General features: G+C 24.0%; 1 protein-coding gene across 1 annotated transcript; it reads right to left on the minus strand.

Moving 5' to 3' along the window:
* Positions 1 to 7,577: 7,577 nt before the first annotated feature.
* On the minus strand, positions 7,578 to 10,377 carry LOC124922164 (F-box protein At5g49610-like). The gene is made up of 2 exons (XM_047462894.1): positions 9,799 to 10,377; positions 7,578 to 9,035 (listed from the first exon to the last, which is right to left on the minus strand). The coding sequence occupies exons 1-2, from the start codon at positions 9,833 to 9,835 to the stop codon at positions 7,753 to 7,755; spliced, it is 1,320 nt and encodes a 439-aa protein (XP_047318850.1). The 5' UTR covers positions 9,836 to 10,377; the 3' UTR covers positions 7,578 to 7,752.
* Between the last annotated feature and the right edge of the window lie 8,128 nt (positions 10,378 to 18,505).

Consider the following 18,505-nt stretch of genomic DNA (forward strand, 5'->3'; position numbering starts at 1 on the left):
TAATAGTTTAAAAGTGAGGATATTAATTAATAGTTGAAAGAGAGAGAGAGGAGTTAATTAATGGGTTGAGAGAGAGAGAGAGAGTTAATTAGTGGGTTAAGATAGAGAGTGAGTTAATTAATGGGTTGATTAATGATTTAGAGAGAGAAAGGTGGGTAGTTTGGGAATGTGAATGAAAAGATGGGTAGTTTGGGAAAAATTGTTTGAAAGGTGGGTAGGACAGGAAATGATTCTATAATCTATGTTATTAGTTATTTTCTCTTTCCTCTCTCTTACTTTGGTTCTTAATTAAATTTTATTTTCTTTTACCATATTTACACCGTATGTACTAATAGTTCATTTAAACATACTTATTATAAAAAATTAAATGAATGTACTAATAAAAGTTCATTTAAATATACTTATTATCAAAAATTAATTCATTTAGCCTAAAAAGAAAAACATAATTATTTTTTATTTTTTATATTTATATATTTATTAATTAAATATTAATATATTTGATTGAATATAATAATGACTTATATTTTTAACAATAAAAATCATTTAATACAAAAATAAATTAATTAATATTTATTTATGTGAGAGTAGTGGATACTTGGGTCGGATTGTGGGTTGACCCGTCCATAAACTTAAAACGGTTAAAAATAAATTTAAAAATGTTATTTGTAGGTTTCGAACTTGCAACTTGACAAAACACGTACAACATTTTAACCAACTAGACTAACAACACTTTATATTTAAGATTCAACACCAAATTTGATTAACGCGAGACATTTAATCAATAAAAGTTCAAATTTTTAACTAACTAATCTATATATATATAATGATGCTTAATTTTTAAAGTGTCCAAATTGCCGGGTCGAGAGCTGTGGTTAATTTGGATATTTATGTTAGGATAAATGGATATTTGGGTCGGATTGTGGGTTGACCCGCCCATAAACTTAAAACGATTAAAAATAAATTTAAAAATGTTATTTAACCAAATGTGATTGAGATGTGGTTTTTCAAGAGATAATAGACCGGTATCATTTGAAAGTGGTTAAAGAAATATGAATCAAATGTTTAATTGACCAAAGTGTGAGGTCACGATGCTAATTATTAAAAAATATGAACAAAATATTTGATTGACAAAATGAAAGTGTAAAGTCACAAAATGAGAGATTATTTGGAAAAAATATGTGATGAAACATGTGAGAAAATAAGTTGTTTTATGGAAGTGAATAAAATGTGGAATGAGAACGATATATTTTTTATTTTAATAATTTTAAATATTGAATAAATATTATTATAATTTTTTTAATTTATTTTATTTATATCCTTATCCGTGTGTATCTTACGTAAATTTTCCTAGTTTAGATAATAATAGCAACTCATTCATTAAACACCAAAAGAGTAATAATCAAATATTAGCCAAAACAATGTTACTTACTATTACTATAAGTCATGAATAAAAATTAAATAAAAAATTATTATTTTCATTTTTATTTATATTAAAATTAAATAAATAAAAAATTCTTTAAAAAAAAATATTACAGTAAAACATAAAATTCATAAATAAGTTGTTAAAGTTTTTTTTTAAATTGAGAATTTAAGTTAGAGAAGTGATAAATAGAGGGAATTTGGTGAGCTTCATTGGTTGGAAAATTTAAAAGTGGGAGGAAAGAGAGAAATTATTTGATTTTTTCAGCGTTATGCCAAGTCATTCCTTCACCAAATTCCTTCACCCACCAAATTCCTTCACCTAATCATTTCTTTTTAAGATGAGGAGTGATAGAGAGAGAATTTGATGAGAGAATGACTTGGAAAATTCTTATTCGCTGAAAAAATCAAATAATTTCTCTTTTTTCTCTCCTTCCTCCCATTTTTAAATTTTACAATGAGGAATTTGGTGAGGAAATGACTTGGCATTTCATTGCTTATAAAAATTAAAAGTGAGAGGAAAGAGAGAAAACTCCCCTAATCATTTCTCTTTAAATGATAAAGAGAGGGAATTTGGTGAGAAATGACTTGGCATTTCATTGCTTATAAAAATTAAAAGTGAGAGAAAAGAGAGAAAAAAGAGAAATTATTTGATTTTTTCAGGAGAATAAAAAAATAAAGATGAATTAAAAAAAAATTAATATAAAAATAATAAAAAATTTAAGAATGAAATAAATTATCTCGTTTAATTAATGTAAATGAAGGAGAGAAAAAATATATTAATATTTAATTAATAAATATATAAATTTAAAATAAAAATTAAGATTACTAAAAGAGACTAAATGAGCCAAATTTTTTAGGATAATTAGGTGAGCTAATTGTACAAGTAGATACTCGGTGAGTTTTTTTCCTATATTATATATATATATATATATATATATATATATATTTCCTTATTTTATATCATCTAAAAAATACAAAATATAACTAATTTCTTTTTTTATAAATGTAAGTACCTTTCATAATTTTTATATTTATTTTATTTATATATATATAAACAACTTTTTTTTTTTATTATAAATGCACTTACTTTTATCATTTTTATATTTATTTTATTTATATTTATATATATAAAAAAAATTAATTTTTATAATTTTTATATTAAATTAATTATTAGAGATACAAAATTTATATATATATATATATAAATATATATATATATATATATATTAAATGAGAGAGAAAATAAAAAAAATTAACTATAAAAAAAATTAATATATATATTTAGGAGAGAAACGTCTAATATTAATTTTTAAAATATTAATTTTTAAATAAATTAAATATGTATAATATTTTATTTTATTAAAATAATATATAAAAATTATGTGTATGACAGCACTATGAAAAAAAAAATCTATAAATAAGGGGAGAGAAAATAAAAATTAAATTAATTATTTTATATATATATATATATATATATATATATATATATAAATAAATTTAATTAGAAAGAAAATTTTAATATATATAAATTTTGGGAGAGAGAAACATTTAATATTAATTTTTAAAATATTAATTTTTAAATAAATAAAATATGTATAATCTTTTATTTTATTAAAAAATATAAAAATTATGTGTAAGATAATACGAAAAATATATATATAAATGAGGAAAGAGAAATTAAAAATTAAATTAATTATTAAATATATAAAATTATATATATATATATATATATATATATATATATATATATATATATATATATATATATATATAAAAAGGAAAAAATAAAAAGTGAAATTAATTAAGAAATATATATTATAAATAAGAGAGAAAAATGCTATAGTATTACTAGGTATATTATAAATATTTATATAATATATATTATCTTATCAATAATTATATATATAATAACACTATAATATATATATATATAATTTTTATAAATGTTAATAATAATAATTATATTTTTTTCTTTATTATTTTATCTCTCAATAATTATAAATATATATATATAAATTGATTTTATCTTATATAATAATATTTTTTTTTATGGATACATAATATTTTTTTTTGTTTAATATAAAAATTAATTAATTGATAATAAATATTAAATATAAAATATAAATACATACACAAAATAATAATAATAAAATTATTTGAATGTTCTCAAGTGGTCTAATGGTTAAAGTGTTCACATTTAATGTTTAAGACTAGAGTTCGAATCCTATAACATGCAAATTTAAATTTTCAAGAATGCATTCTTGACTATAATATATGATAACGCAACTTTTAAATAAATGATATGAAACATATGAAAATGTGAGGTCACGAGATGGAGGTAGGATAGTGAGTAGTTTGTCGAGTGTGAGGTCGTAAATAATGATTCGTTTGGCGAGCATTTGAAAGTGTGAGGTCACGAGATGGAGGTCGAGTGGTGGGTGGTTTATGAATAGAGGGAATAAAGAGGCATATGAAAATGTAGGAATCACAACACAAGATAAATGGTCAATTGGGGGTTGGTGATTGATTTGACTTGGGATTGTTTGTTGAAATGGGAGTAGCATATTAAACATTATTATATATATATATATATATATATATATATATATATATATATAGTTATAATTATTATTTAGAAAATAAAAATTTATTTTGAGATCATCATACTAAACAGTTATTATGTTATTATATATATATTATATAGTAGTATGAGTATATTATAAATATTTATATGATACATATTAAATTATCAATAATTATATATAATAACACTACAATATATATATATATATATATATATATATATAAAGTTTTTATAAATAATAATAATAATTATTAATTTTTCTTTCTTAATTATTTTCTCTCTAATTAATTAATTATATATATATATATATAATGAAAATTTTTTTTTTTTAAAATTATCTTACATATTTTCTCTCATTTTATATATATATATATAATATTTTTTTTTATAAGTATAAATCATTTTTTAGTTAATATAAAAATTAACTAATTAGTAATAAATATTAAATACAAAATATATATACATACACATAATAATAAAATTACTTGAGAAGTGGTATTGTGGTTAAAGTGTTTTCATTTCAGGTTAGAAACGGAGTTTGAATCCCAAAAAATGCAAATTTAGATTTTTAAGAATACATTTTTGACTATAATATATGATGATGCAACTTTTACACAAATGATACGAGTCATCAGAAAGTGTGAGGTCGGAATTAGTTGTTGATTTGGAGAGCATTTGAAAAAGTGATGTCACGAGATGGAGGTCGGGTAATGGGTGATTTGTTGAGTATGAGTTCGAAAATAGTGGTTGGTATGACGAGCATTTGAAAGTGTGAGGTCACGAGATGAAGGTCAGGTGGTGGGTGGTTTATCGATCAAGGGGATAAAGAGACATATAAAAATGTGTGATAAAATGTGTGAGTCACAAGATGAGGGTCAATGGAGTTAGTGGTTGGTTTGACATTGGATAAGAGGTCTGTGATCAATTGAGATTTGTTATTGATTTGTTGAAGTGGGAGTAAAAGAGAGGTCAACTAAGATTGGTGAGTGGTTTGTCGAGAGATAAAGAAGCATATGAAAAAGTGTGAGTCACAAAATTAGGGTCAATGAGTGGTTTACCGAGTGGATAAAGAGACATATGAGGGGATAAAGAGACATGAAAAAGTGTGAGTCACAAGATGAGAGTCAGTTGGGGGTTAGTGGTTGGGTTTTTATAATGGATAAGAGGTGTGTGATCAATTGAGATTGGTTGTTGATTTGTTGAAATGAGAATAAAAGAGAGGTTGACTAAGATTGGTAAGTGGTATATCAAGGGATAAAGAGGCATATGAAAAAGTGTGAGTCACAAGATTAAGATTAGTGGAGAAAATTTCAATATCTTCAAGTTTGATAGCTATTTCTTTCTATATATGATATTTCGTTCGCCTAAGTAGTGTAAGTTGCCTTTAGAAGGAACCGGTAGTCAAGGAAGAGAATAACTCTTTTTTTCGGGGCTCCTATGACGGAAAAAAATGATCTTTTTACTCTCTAATCAATAGCAGACAATGTCGAGTAAAGACTTAATTACTAGTCGTATAACTCTTTGAATAATATCAGTATAGTTAGTAGCCGTTTAAAGCAACATGTCAAGTAAAGTCCTTCACCTTCGTACGTAGTCGACCTTACTTGAGAAAATTGAGTTGAAAAAAGTACAGTAAATTGAGTGTAAGCATCCATGCTAATTAGTGACTCAATTATAATAGTTATAACTTTAACTTTATTAATCATAATTGACTTCTAACCAACTCTTATAATAATTGGATTAAATTATTCTATTCAAATTTAGTTATTGCATATTAAATTATATAACACAATCTCTTATATAAATATACAGATAAAATGGCTCTAAATGAATTGAACTATTGTTAGGATAATTGTCTCTGATCTTACTGAAAGTCGATTATTAATCATTAAAGAAGTGATTTTTTGTTTTTGAAGATAGTAGGTTAAGGTTTTGTGAAATAAAAAAAAGTAATAAGGTACCGTTCACAATAATTATAATAGATTAAATTATATTTTATTAACTATATACATTCACAAGATATAAGCTGAATATAAACTAGGCCTAAGACCAAAATACAATTTTAATACGAATCAAAATAAAACATATTTTTGAAGAATTACTATGAACTCTTTAGAATTAATATCAATCAAATACAGTAACCCAAAATATAATTACAATGTGATGTTATGATATGCATTTTTCTTTATCTAAATTATGATAGAAAAAATCTATATTTGATCTATTTAAAAAAAAAACATGGATCATAATTTAATAAAATAAAATTTTGACAAAATAGATTAAAATCATAGCCATCTTTTTAAAAAAAAATATTTTGTTGCAATAACTAGGATGACAATGTGGTTGAGAATCCCTCTCATGTTTTCATCGAAATTTGTTTTTACCAATATTATGTTCAGTTTTGAAAAATACGGACATTGTTTATCATTCCCACTTTTATTCCCGGTGAAGAAAAATCACCTAAAATAAAGTTCAAATTGAAAACTATACCCTCTTGAAAATATTGTTTCTACTACATATATTAAAAAAAACAAAATTGAGTCAAACACAAATTACAAAAATACTTATTATGGATCATGATACTCAAAATTTGAGAGTTTATTTAGATTTATTGATGATTTGTATACTAGTACAATAAACAGTTCTTCAAATCATAAAAATTTACTTTTATATAATTATTATTATTACTTTTATATATAATTAACTTAAATAATAATAATAAATATAATTACACTAAAAAGGTTATAACTAAAAAAATCAATTATATGAGATCATTTAATTGGATAACCATTTTTTTATAAATATAAATTCACTTTGTTTTGTAAAGTTATATAAAATTATAAAATAAAATAATTTATAAATTCATAAAATTTTCATATCTTAAAAATAAAATTGTAATTATTTTAAGGATATGTCTGGACTACAGTTAATTAGAATTATCCATAAGAATTGCCATTCAATTTTAATTTAATTTAATTTGTATGTTTGAAAAAACTATAAATTTATAATTCAATTTTAATTATTACGTTTCAAAATAAAAAAAAAAATTGAGTTATATATTATTAATATATTAGTTTGTTTATGATAACTTAAATGTCAAGAATTTTTGTTTAGGGTTCGATTCTTAATAAAAAAAAATATTAATTTGACATATTAACTTCTTAAAATAAATAAAAAAAAGGAAAAAAAAAATTCAACTCAGTTTTAAATGATAATAAAATAAAATGTTTGGTTTGAAAAAGATTTAAAAAAATTATATATTAAAATTCAACTTAAGAAAACTGAAAGAATTACAAATTATATTGTTTGAAAGAATTTCAATTCAAATTTTAATTTTTAGTTTAAATAAAATTACACCCCAATTATAATTGTTACTAAGAATTATAGACGTTTACTTAAGTAAATTAGAATAAGTTAATTTTCTTTAAAAGAGTAGGATTTCAATTTTTTTTATCTAAATATATAGTCTTATTTAGAATAGTAAGATTTTAAAGACCTGATCAAACTATATACCATATAATATATAACATTAAAGGAACCTGATAAAAGAAAACAATTTTGACAAAATTTCAATAAAAACAATCCGAAATCACCAAATAAGCCTTGTCCAAATGTGATTCATAGAAATAACTGTATGTCTTTGACAAGCACATCCTTAAACCAAACTAAAAGATCCATAGCAATAATTTTAAAACAAACAAAACACTTTTAAATGAAACAAAAGACAATAATTCTTCTTCAACCAACTAACTATCCGCACCATTAGTACCTGTTCTCGGTTTCGCCTTAAGAAAATCCATGGCAATCAAGTTAGCAGCATAAGGAACAACAGTAGGCGATAGCGTCATATCACACTTCATCCCAATCGTAAAAAACCACTTCTTCAGATCTCTAGTTTTAAACTCATAAGAGTACATGAACCTGTTCATAACCATATAAAGAACGTCACCACCAAACGCAAGCGGAATAACTGAACCGTTCGTTTGCGTCTCAGGATTATTCTTATCCTTAGTAAGTAGAAAAAACAGCTGACGACGCAACAGTGACTTGTTTTCTTCATAAAACTGATCCAAAGGCAATCGATTCTCAAGAAACCACTCAGATTTACCGTAGTCTTTCAAAATCCAAACTCGGAATTCCAAAGGATGAACAACTATGTAAGCCAGGCGTTCTCCCGAGCTCCCAATGCAAACTCCATGATAGCCTTCTCCTTCCATTATGGGGCCCGGTAGATTAACCACCCCAACAGCTTCTTTCTCCAGATCAAACGTGATCACATGGTGATTCGTCGCCAGCCAATGGAAAATTCGATGAACGAAAACACTCTTGTTTCTATGAATTGGTGAATCCCAATTGAAAACCGCATCCAAAATTCTCCAAGTCGATGTTTTCGACGAAAAGACAGTGAACGAATACTGCCAAGATAAATCCAATTGCTTATCGCAATCGATGGTTACCAAATGAAAATTGCAGCTAACGGGATCGAAAGCCAATCCTATGTTTTTACCCACATGGCCCAACTGTGAAGGGTTAATTACTGTAAACTCCTTGCTTATCGGATTGCAAACGTAAATTTTAGGAATATAACCGTAATGAATGCCTCCTTGGATTATTCCACCGGGTCTGTCAAGTTTATTTATAGAAACCAAGCTCCTACAGCAAAGGAGCCCGTTGTTTGAAGACATGACATAGACTTTCTCAGGAAGAAAGTCCAGAAATTTTGTCTGAATCTGTGGATTTTTGGTTGCTAGAGGAAAGTGTAAGACCGGTTTTACATAAAGATTGCCAATCTCTTCATGTTGTTGAAGAAAGAGACCAGAGATAGAATCTGACCTTTGACAATAGCGATGGATAAATGAATTGTGTGACATGATGCCATTCCATTTTGTACAGACACACTTGCTTAACGATATATCCTTTGCTGACAAACGAGAGAATATCTCCTCCATAGCGTCGTCATTAATTTGACTTAGACTTGTTCCTCTTTTCATCTTGTCATCCATTTTACTCGCTCTGGTATCGTTTTGTCCTGTTTTCAGGCAGGAAACATGAAAAAGATTGCTTGAAATTGAACATTTGTATCGGTTTGTTGATTGTAAAAGATAATAATAAGATTCAGCCCATATATCAGTAGTATCCCAACACTCTGACCCACTAGGATTTATGTCAGCTCCTCTAAAAGAGATATATATGGAAGATTATTAAAGATTTTGTAATCTAATTATAATCTGCCATATAAACACGCCATGAGAATACTAGAAGCAGAAAACAAAACAAAAAAATTGCTTGAAATTATATCACTGCAATAACAAAACCATCTTAAACATTTGTATCGCTCTCTTGATTGTTACAGATAATAATAAGATTAGCACAAATCAAAGTCACAGCACAACACTCTTGACCCATTAGGGTTTCCGCCGGCTACTCTAAATCTGGCAAAACACATTTAGAGAAATAAGGCAGATTCTTAACCAAATATTCTCTGCATGTGTAACCGCCAGATTTAGAGAAGCTCACAGAAACCTAATGGGTCGAGATGGTTGAGTTGCAAATCTTATAATTATCACAACTGCCAGTGACTTTGAGAGACCTACAGAAATCAATTTACTAAAATTCATCCAATTGTAATAATGTTTTCCTTTGGTTTGAGAAGCTTCAACAGATAAAAATGTTATATCGAGAGAATAACCGAATCATCGTTCCTAAGTCGCTTCTTGACCCAGATAAGTAAAACAAGAACAACATTACAGAAAAACAAGAAAAGCTTTTAAATCAGGAAAGATGAGACACACCTGAAGATTCGCCTTTAAGGAGATGACTTTGCCTCATTGTGTTCACACAATTCTAGTCACCATCAGTTCCTCCGGGTATATATAAGGCGGCTGACGTAAGAACATACAGCAAGGATCACACATTTCAGCAATTTTTTAATTTTCTTTTGGGCGTAGATTCCGGCAATCCTTCAAAAAGAAGTAACATTTGTAGGTGGGAAGCTGTTCTGGAAAAATAAAAAATTCTCTTTTTCAACGGCATGCATTGATTGCTTCGCTGTCACCAGCAATGGACACATTCAACATCAATACGGTAATTATCTGCCTAATCTATTCTCTTTTCTGTCTTCAACCGTATTCAAATGCAATGAAGCAACACAAAAGTGAAAATAGTAAAGATTTCTCTCATTTTTGCACCAAAGCCTCAACCTCGTCTTTCCTTTATATCGAAAAACACTGGCTGTATCATCCTAATTACTTCAAATACTATTTTCCCAAAAGAAAAAAAGAGATGTTTACCCATCCTTCAACACACTTTCACAACCCTGTCCCTCCTAGATTAGAGTAAATTAATCAAATTAGATGATCGTCATTCCTGGTGCATTAGTTAGTATAAAAGATGAAGTTGTGAACAAATTTATCTCCATGTATCTAATCCAAATGCTATTGCTCTTTATGTTTTGTTGGTATACTTGAAATATTGAGGATAAAAGATCAAGAAACTTTCTCTATTTCCAACATTTCACACAAGATTCTTCTGTAAAACATAGAATTATCTTCATTTTTGAAATAAATATTTTATAGGATTGTCTAAATACATTTTCAGAATCCAAATACCCCTAGACTGGAATTATACATAAAATGGTGACCTAATGACAAACTTATTTTGAAGAACAAATGTTGGTGACTGGCTATAAGAAGAACAGTATATCTTTAGCCACAAAACCTGATGGCATGGAATTAATCCTAGACAAATAAGCATTAAAGGTTCAGATTTCCTTTTCTAGTGCTTAAGGCATGTAATTTTATAAGTTTTTCATACCATTTTCATTTTTATTATTCTCCACGGCATTTCATCGAGCACATGGTGATCATTATCGAAAAAATGGTCACCCATTTCCAGATACCATCTTTCAGTCACGAAAATAAGTGCATGAGAACAATATCAAAGAATCAAGATAAAAAAATGAAGGAAATTGGAGAGAACGCTCACCGGAACGACGACGACGGCGACTCCTCCGTCGCTTGCAAACGCAGGGCTGTGGCTTGGTTCGTTCTACACCATTGTCGTGACTACTGTAATCCATAACTATTAATGCTGGTATGGAAAGTGATGATGAGAGAATCACATCAATCAATGGCTTGATCAATCTATCTAGACTGACTTCAACATCCCTTCCACAGTTCCACTGTACACAATACAAGACTTTCCAATTGAAGGAAAGGGGAAGAAATTTTATTTTTACCCTAAAATTTCCAAAATATATATTTTGAATATTAAACATTGTTATACGATATTATTTCGAACCAATTCCTAAACTAAACTTGTTTCCGTTCAATTTTCCAAATTATCAGTTCATTCTCAAACTAATCTACTCTACTATTCAAGTTCATTTTTATTTATTTATTTATATTTAAACTTATTATTAAATATATATATATATATCTAAATTATTATTTTTATTAAAATATTTAAATTATTATTTTTACAAAATTTGATTATTTATATTTTAATATATATTTACTTTTAATTATTACTTTTTATTTTTATTTTAAAAAGTTTAATCCAATATTATATAAATGAGAACTGTTTAAATATAATGACAAAAACATTATAAAAAAATACGATTCTTTCAAAGTGTCATTAAATAAAATGGAAAATAATGAGATTAAACATTTGAGAAAACAATAATAAAAATATAAGTCAAAAATGTTTATCAACGAACAAACCTAACATAAAATATATTGTTAACAATTTCAGATATTTTAAAAAAATCAATATTGGAACAAACCTAACATAAAATATAGTGTTAACAATTTTAAATATGTTCAAAAAATCAATATTAGACGTTCTTAATAGCACATGATTGAGAGAAATATGATAATTTTATTCCAATGAAATTTTGAGAAAGGAGAAAAACTAACTAAGTCAAAGTCAACGTATTCGAATTGAGATAAATAGCTCACGAAAAATCATAATTTGTGAGAGGTGTGGCCAAAAAATTATACGAAACACAATCAAATATGTATTAAAATTGTCAATAATTTAGAGAAGAATGATTGTAATTATTTTTATAAATTATTATATATGATTATAGTTAAAATATTTTAAATATATTACACTATTAGTATTTATCAATTATTTATTATGATGGTAGAGTGAATATTTATTATATTATATTATAAAAATAATACTTAAAATATAAATATATATATTAAAATTAAAATTATAAAATTTATAAAATAATAATTTTAAATATATATCAAAATATAAATAATAATGTTTATATATACATAAAAATATAAATAATTAAATTTATAAAAATAATAATTTAAATATTTTAATAAAAAAATAATAATTCAAATATATATATTTAATAATAAATTTAAATATAATAAAATAAATAAATTAAATTAAATTAAATTAAAATATGAAAACTGAGTTTGAATAATAAAGTAGGTTAGTTGAGAAGTTTAACGTAAAACAATGTTAGTTTGATAATTGGTTCTATTAATTCTATAACCATTTTTTTTAATTATATATATTATAATATATTAAAAAATAAAAAATAAAAATTATTTGAACGTATTAACTTATAAAAGATATTTAAACATAAAAACTAAAAAAAAATGGCTCTAGTAAATATAATTAATTTTTATTTTCTAATTTATATATTTCTTAATTAAATATTAATATATTTTCTCTTTCTTTTTTCATTATTTAAATTTATAAAATTCCTACATTTTTTATTATTTTTATAATAATATTTATTTCTTTCATTTCATTTTTTTTTTATTTTATTTTTTTTTATTTTTCTTAGTCTTTAAATTTTCATTTTTAAAGAGATTTTAGCAACTTATTTATGTATTTCATTATATATAATATTTTTGTAAATAGTTTCTTTTTATAAAATTTAATATGAACCAAGATAAATTAATAAATTTTTATTTTATTTTTAATTTATAGTTGTAGTAAGAAATATTATTTTATTTAATATTTGATTATTACTCTTTTGTTGTTCGATGAATGAGTTACTATTATTATTCAATTCTTGATTATTAATTAATTTTTTTGTGCTAATTTTATTTTTATTATTGAAGGGATAAATCACGATTATATTCAACTATTTTGACCAAAGAATTTTAAAATAATTAATTTTAATATAAGAAAAAAACATAAAAGATAAGAAGAAATATAAAAGTTAAAATAATTAATAATAAATATTTATATATATATATATAAATAATTGATAATCAATTTTAATATAAGAAAAAAACATAAAAGATAAAAAAATATATAAAGTTAAAATAATTAATAATAAATATTCATATAAATAATAAAAATTTATGAAAATAATAAAAATAGAGAGTTGATTAATTAATGAAAAAGGATGTGAGATAAAATATTAATATTTAATTAATAAATATATAAATTACAAAATAAAAATTAAGTTTGTTTACTAACTAAGGTTAAATGAGTTTATTTTTCAATAATACTTATGTTTAAATGATCTTTTATTAGTATATTCGTATAAGTAAACTAGTTTTAAATACGTCTAAGTAAAAATTTTTTATTAAAAAATTATAAATTTAATATTATGATAAAATATGAAAAATAAAATAAATATATTAGTGATGTTATATATTTAATTGTATTTATTAGTATTCGGGACAGAATCAAAGTGAGATCGAGACATAGTCGGGCGAAAGACTGGCAAAGACACAAATATTGAGAGCTTCCAAAGTAGCCTCATTTGAAATTCAACTTTTCATATAGATAATAGACTCATTTGTTCAATCTTTTCTAAGCTAGTCTCTTTCACTATTCAAACTCTTAACTCTAAAATATATACTATTTAATTTTTTTTTAATAATAAAATAACTTATTATTAAATATATATTATATATTTAATTATTTTATTTTTTTATTATATAATAAATATTATTATCACCTTTATAAATAATTAATATATGTTGTTTCTTTACCAATTTTTTGTTATGATTTCTTTATAACATTTTATTTATTATCATTTTAAAACATTTTCATTCAAATTTTTATTTATTAAGTTTTCTTTGAAGTGATAAAGGTTTTTGGAAATGTGACAACAAACATATCGTCGACCTTCCTAGAGGATTTTGTTCTTGTGGAAAATGGTATTGGTATCACTCTCCATGTTCGCATATAATTGTTGGTTATTTAGTATGCAAGCTTGATTGGACTCAATACATTGAGTCATATCACAATTTGACAACACTTTCTGAGATGTGGCAGTATGAATTTCATCTCATGCCTAACGAAGCATATTGGACGTTTTCATTAACACATGATTGAAAAAAATATGGTAATCTCATTCTCAATGAAAAATTAAGAAAGGAGAAAAATAAACGAAGTCAAAGTCAACGAATTCGAACAGAAATGAACAATTCACGAAGAACTATAATTTGTGGGATGTGAGGCCAAAAAGGTCATATGAGACGTAATAAACGATGTTTTCCGCAAAATCGTCAATAGTTTTAAAATAAGATTGTTGTAATATGTTTTATTAATTATTAAGTTGTATTTTTCCAATCATTTTATATTATTTTATAGTTATCTTAAATGACTTTTATTTTTATAATTTGCATGAATTATTTATTAAAGAAATATTGTTATATTGAAATAATTAAAATAATTATATATTCATTATTTATAAAGGTGATATAATATTTATTATATTATAAAATAATAATTTAAATAATTAAATATATAATATATTTAATAATAAGGTATTATATTTATAAAAAATTAAAAATTAAAATTATACATATATCGAGAGTGGGAAGATTTGAACAATGAGACTAATTAGAAAAGTTGAATTTGAGAAAGTTCTCCACAAATATCATTCCCGGTCGAACAATTAAGATATTAAATCACAAGACAAAAAAATTAGCATCCCTAGTGAATGCCATCAACCAAAATGTGCTTTGAGACTACTCAAGTCTAATTTTTATTTTATGTTTCAAGTAAAATATATAAGAACATCATATAGTCTATTTAAATTTGAATCGTTTTCATGATCCTGATTAGATTTTAAAATTTAAAATTATGTTATATTAGGTTTGAATTATAATCATTTTATTCAAAAAAAAATTATCCCAAATGATGAACATTTGTATTCTTATTTTTACTAGTAACATCTTAATTTTTCGAATAAATATGGTACGTTGGTATACTAAAAATTATTTATTAAAACGTAATTTTTCAAAATCTACTCATTTTAAATTGTTAAAAGTGGTTTATATGCCTAAAAAAGTTTAATGTGAGGAAATATTTAAAGAAATTTGAAGATGAATAGATTTGCTATTTATTTTTCAAATAATTTTATAAACGATTTAACTTTATATATTGTTTACCGTTTTTTTTTATATATTTGTCTTATAAATTATGTATTTTTTTTTATAGATCTATACATTTCAAATAATCAATAAAGTTTGAGTTGTGATAAAAAAAAAAAGTGATAATTAGAATTTTCTTTTTAAAAATGTGATAAATTAATTAGTTGAAATAAAATATTATGTTAAAGTAAATAATCCGAGATGAGCCTATTTAAGACAAACCCACAAATAACTAAAATGTAATAGTTTGAACATCCTTTGACATAATTTAAAGTTCGGACTTAATACGATAAAAACAACTTAAACTCCAAACCAAAATTAAGTCGTTTCAAATTGGTTGTAAAAACTGAAATAAATAATATATTTTAAGCAAAAATTTCTATATTTTATATATATTCGAATCACAGTGAGTACACCACTCTTTTTATTAGAGTAAAAAGTAGAGTGGTTAATGTTTGGATTAATGAGTCCATAAAATTTGAAATAATCAAATTAAAAAATAAGATTAAAAATAACATAGATAAGTCTTAAATTGCACCATAACACTTTAACTAAACCTTTTAAAAACCTAGAGTGAGAAAAAAATCATGATTGATGATGATTTTGAATAGATAATGATTATTTTGGTAAAAAGACTTAGCCCTCGTTCTCTTTAAGTTTTTTAAAATCCAAATAAAATCAATTTTCCAATTAATCATTTCTCAACAATCACATCACTCATTTCATTAACCAAAATACTAAAATACCCTATATTTTAAATTATTATTTTTTATTTATTTATATATATCAACATCTTTTAAGTCTTTTTATCAAAATTAATCATCAAACTTCTCAAAATCATCAACAATTATTATTTTTTTCTCCCTCTAAGTTAAAAAAAAAAATTCAATCCGAACAAGGCCTTGGAGGATATTGATATATATATATATATATATATATATATATATATATATATATATATATATATATATATATAAAATATAAAATAATAATTTAAAATTAAGGGTATTTTAGTATTTTGATTAATGATTTGAGTGATGTGATGGATGAGAAATGAGTGAAATGATGTTTAATTTTGTATGAGTTATTTAAAAAGCCCGAATAAGTCCTAAGTTAATATGTCTTTATATTTTAAAATGAACATAAAGTTTGATAAACATTTAACATTGCATTTATCAAATTTTAAATTAGTTTTTTTATAATATATATATATATATATGACTCATAATAATTAAATATATAATATGTAATAAATTATATAATATATAATAAAAATTGAATTCGGTTTTTGACTTGATTTTCGAGTTGAAACATAATCTCAAAACCAAACCAAAAACTGTATTTAAATTCGAATCGATTTAGAATTCGATTTAAAAACCGAAATAAAATTTGAATTCGGGGAATATGTATCCGGTTCAGACAAAATATTGAACCCCTTAACCACAACGCACAATCCGTTTTGTTAGATTAATGAGTCAAGTTATTAATTTAAGGTTGACCCGCTAATAAAACTTGATACGGTTAAATTTAGAAAATTATATTAAAAATGATATATAAAAATCTTGAACTTGTAATCTAAATAATATAAGTATACTTTAATCAAATTAATTTTATAAATGTGTGATTTGTATTCATATAATTTTAAAATTTGTATTAATTTATTATATTATAATATATATATATATATATATATATATATATATATATATAAATTAACTGGTCACTCAATTGTTTGATTTTGTTAGTTTGAGATTGCATGAAAAAAACTGTTGTGTGGATTTTTTTTTTTAAATCACTAACTTCCATCTAAATCTGTCAATGAAATATACTATATTTTGTCTTTTTTGGTATGCATTTATTTTTCATCTAAATTATTGTCCAAATTTGTTGTATTTAGAAAAAAATCAGAATACTCTTAGATGATAATTTATATAAAAAATTATTTATACTAAATAAGATAAAAATCATAATCATTCAAAACAACTTTAATATATGAACTAAAGAAATATAAGATACAGATAAAAACTAAGAGATTAATTAGAAAAGTATTTATAAATTCAAGTTTTTTCATCTTTTTTTCAAATGAGATCTTACAAAAATGTAAACAATTGCTTATAGGACCACTGCCCAAAGAAACTCATTAAATAATGTTTTAAGCAAATAACAAACTCACATAATCAAAAATCAATTTCATAACTCAAAAGTCATGAATAAAAGTAGAAACAAAACATCATATTAGATTCTATTCTGGAAATAACTCAAAAAAGCTCTAGATAAGTGGCAAGGTTTTACAGCTGAAAATAGGAAAAACTAAATTGAAATCAACAAAATTATAGAATCTGCTACTTAGGGATATGAATTTGAACAACACTTCTAGCAATGGAAAGAAATTGCACTTCAGCAGCTTCTCGATCACAAGGAATGAGGTTGTTGCTGTCATTGCGCTTCTCTCTGAAGTCCCCGGAAAAAAATAGATAATTCGCCAACTGAACTGATGCAGGCTGAATTCAGTTTTTCTATAGCAGTTAGTTTACAGATGTTATAATTCAACATTGCATCTCTTAGCAATTTATTTGCAAATAAATTAAATCACTTAACTTACAAATATCATCTAAAACAATTCAATTTAATCTCAAATAACCCCCTATCTCATTAATAATTCACAATTAATCACATCATTTAAATCATCAATTAAAATAACCTCTAACTTTTTACCCAAATAGCCCCGTTATCAAAACCCTACACAGAACAAGGGTTATTTTGTAACTTACTAGTAATCCACGGTTCAGCAAGGCCCTAAGAATCAAGATTTGTGCCTTGTTTGATGCAAATTATTTCCATATAATTCACTATTCAATCAAATATCATTTTTTACCCAAATAATTCACTTTCATATCAAACAATAATATTTCCCAAATAAGCCAAGATCAAACTAGGCCTTGGTTCAACTGTTTATAAATGAATAAAAGGGCATGTATATACAAAAAAAAATCCCAAAAGGAGCAAATATATATGACCATATAAATTGACAAATAGACAAGTGAATTCCTGTTGAATATATATGCCATTTAGTTCAATATAAATTGTCTGGAAGGTGGTTTGGATTATTTTGAACTCAATGTAGGAATTCTAT

The sequence above is a fragment of the Impatiens glandulifera genome, chromosome 1 (assembly GCF_907164915.1).
Source record: "Impatiens glandulifera chromosome 1, dImpGla2.1, whole genome shotgun sequence".
NCBI lineage: Eukaryota > Viridiplantae > Streptophyta > Magnoliopsida > Ericales > Balsaminaceae > Impatiens > Impatiens glandulifera.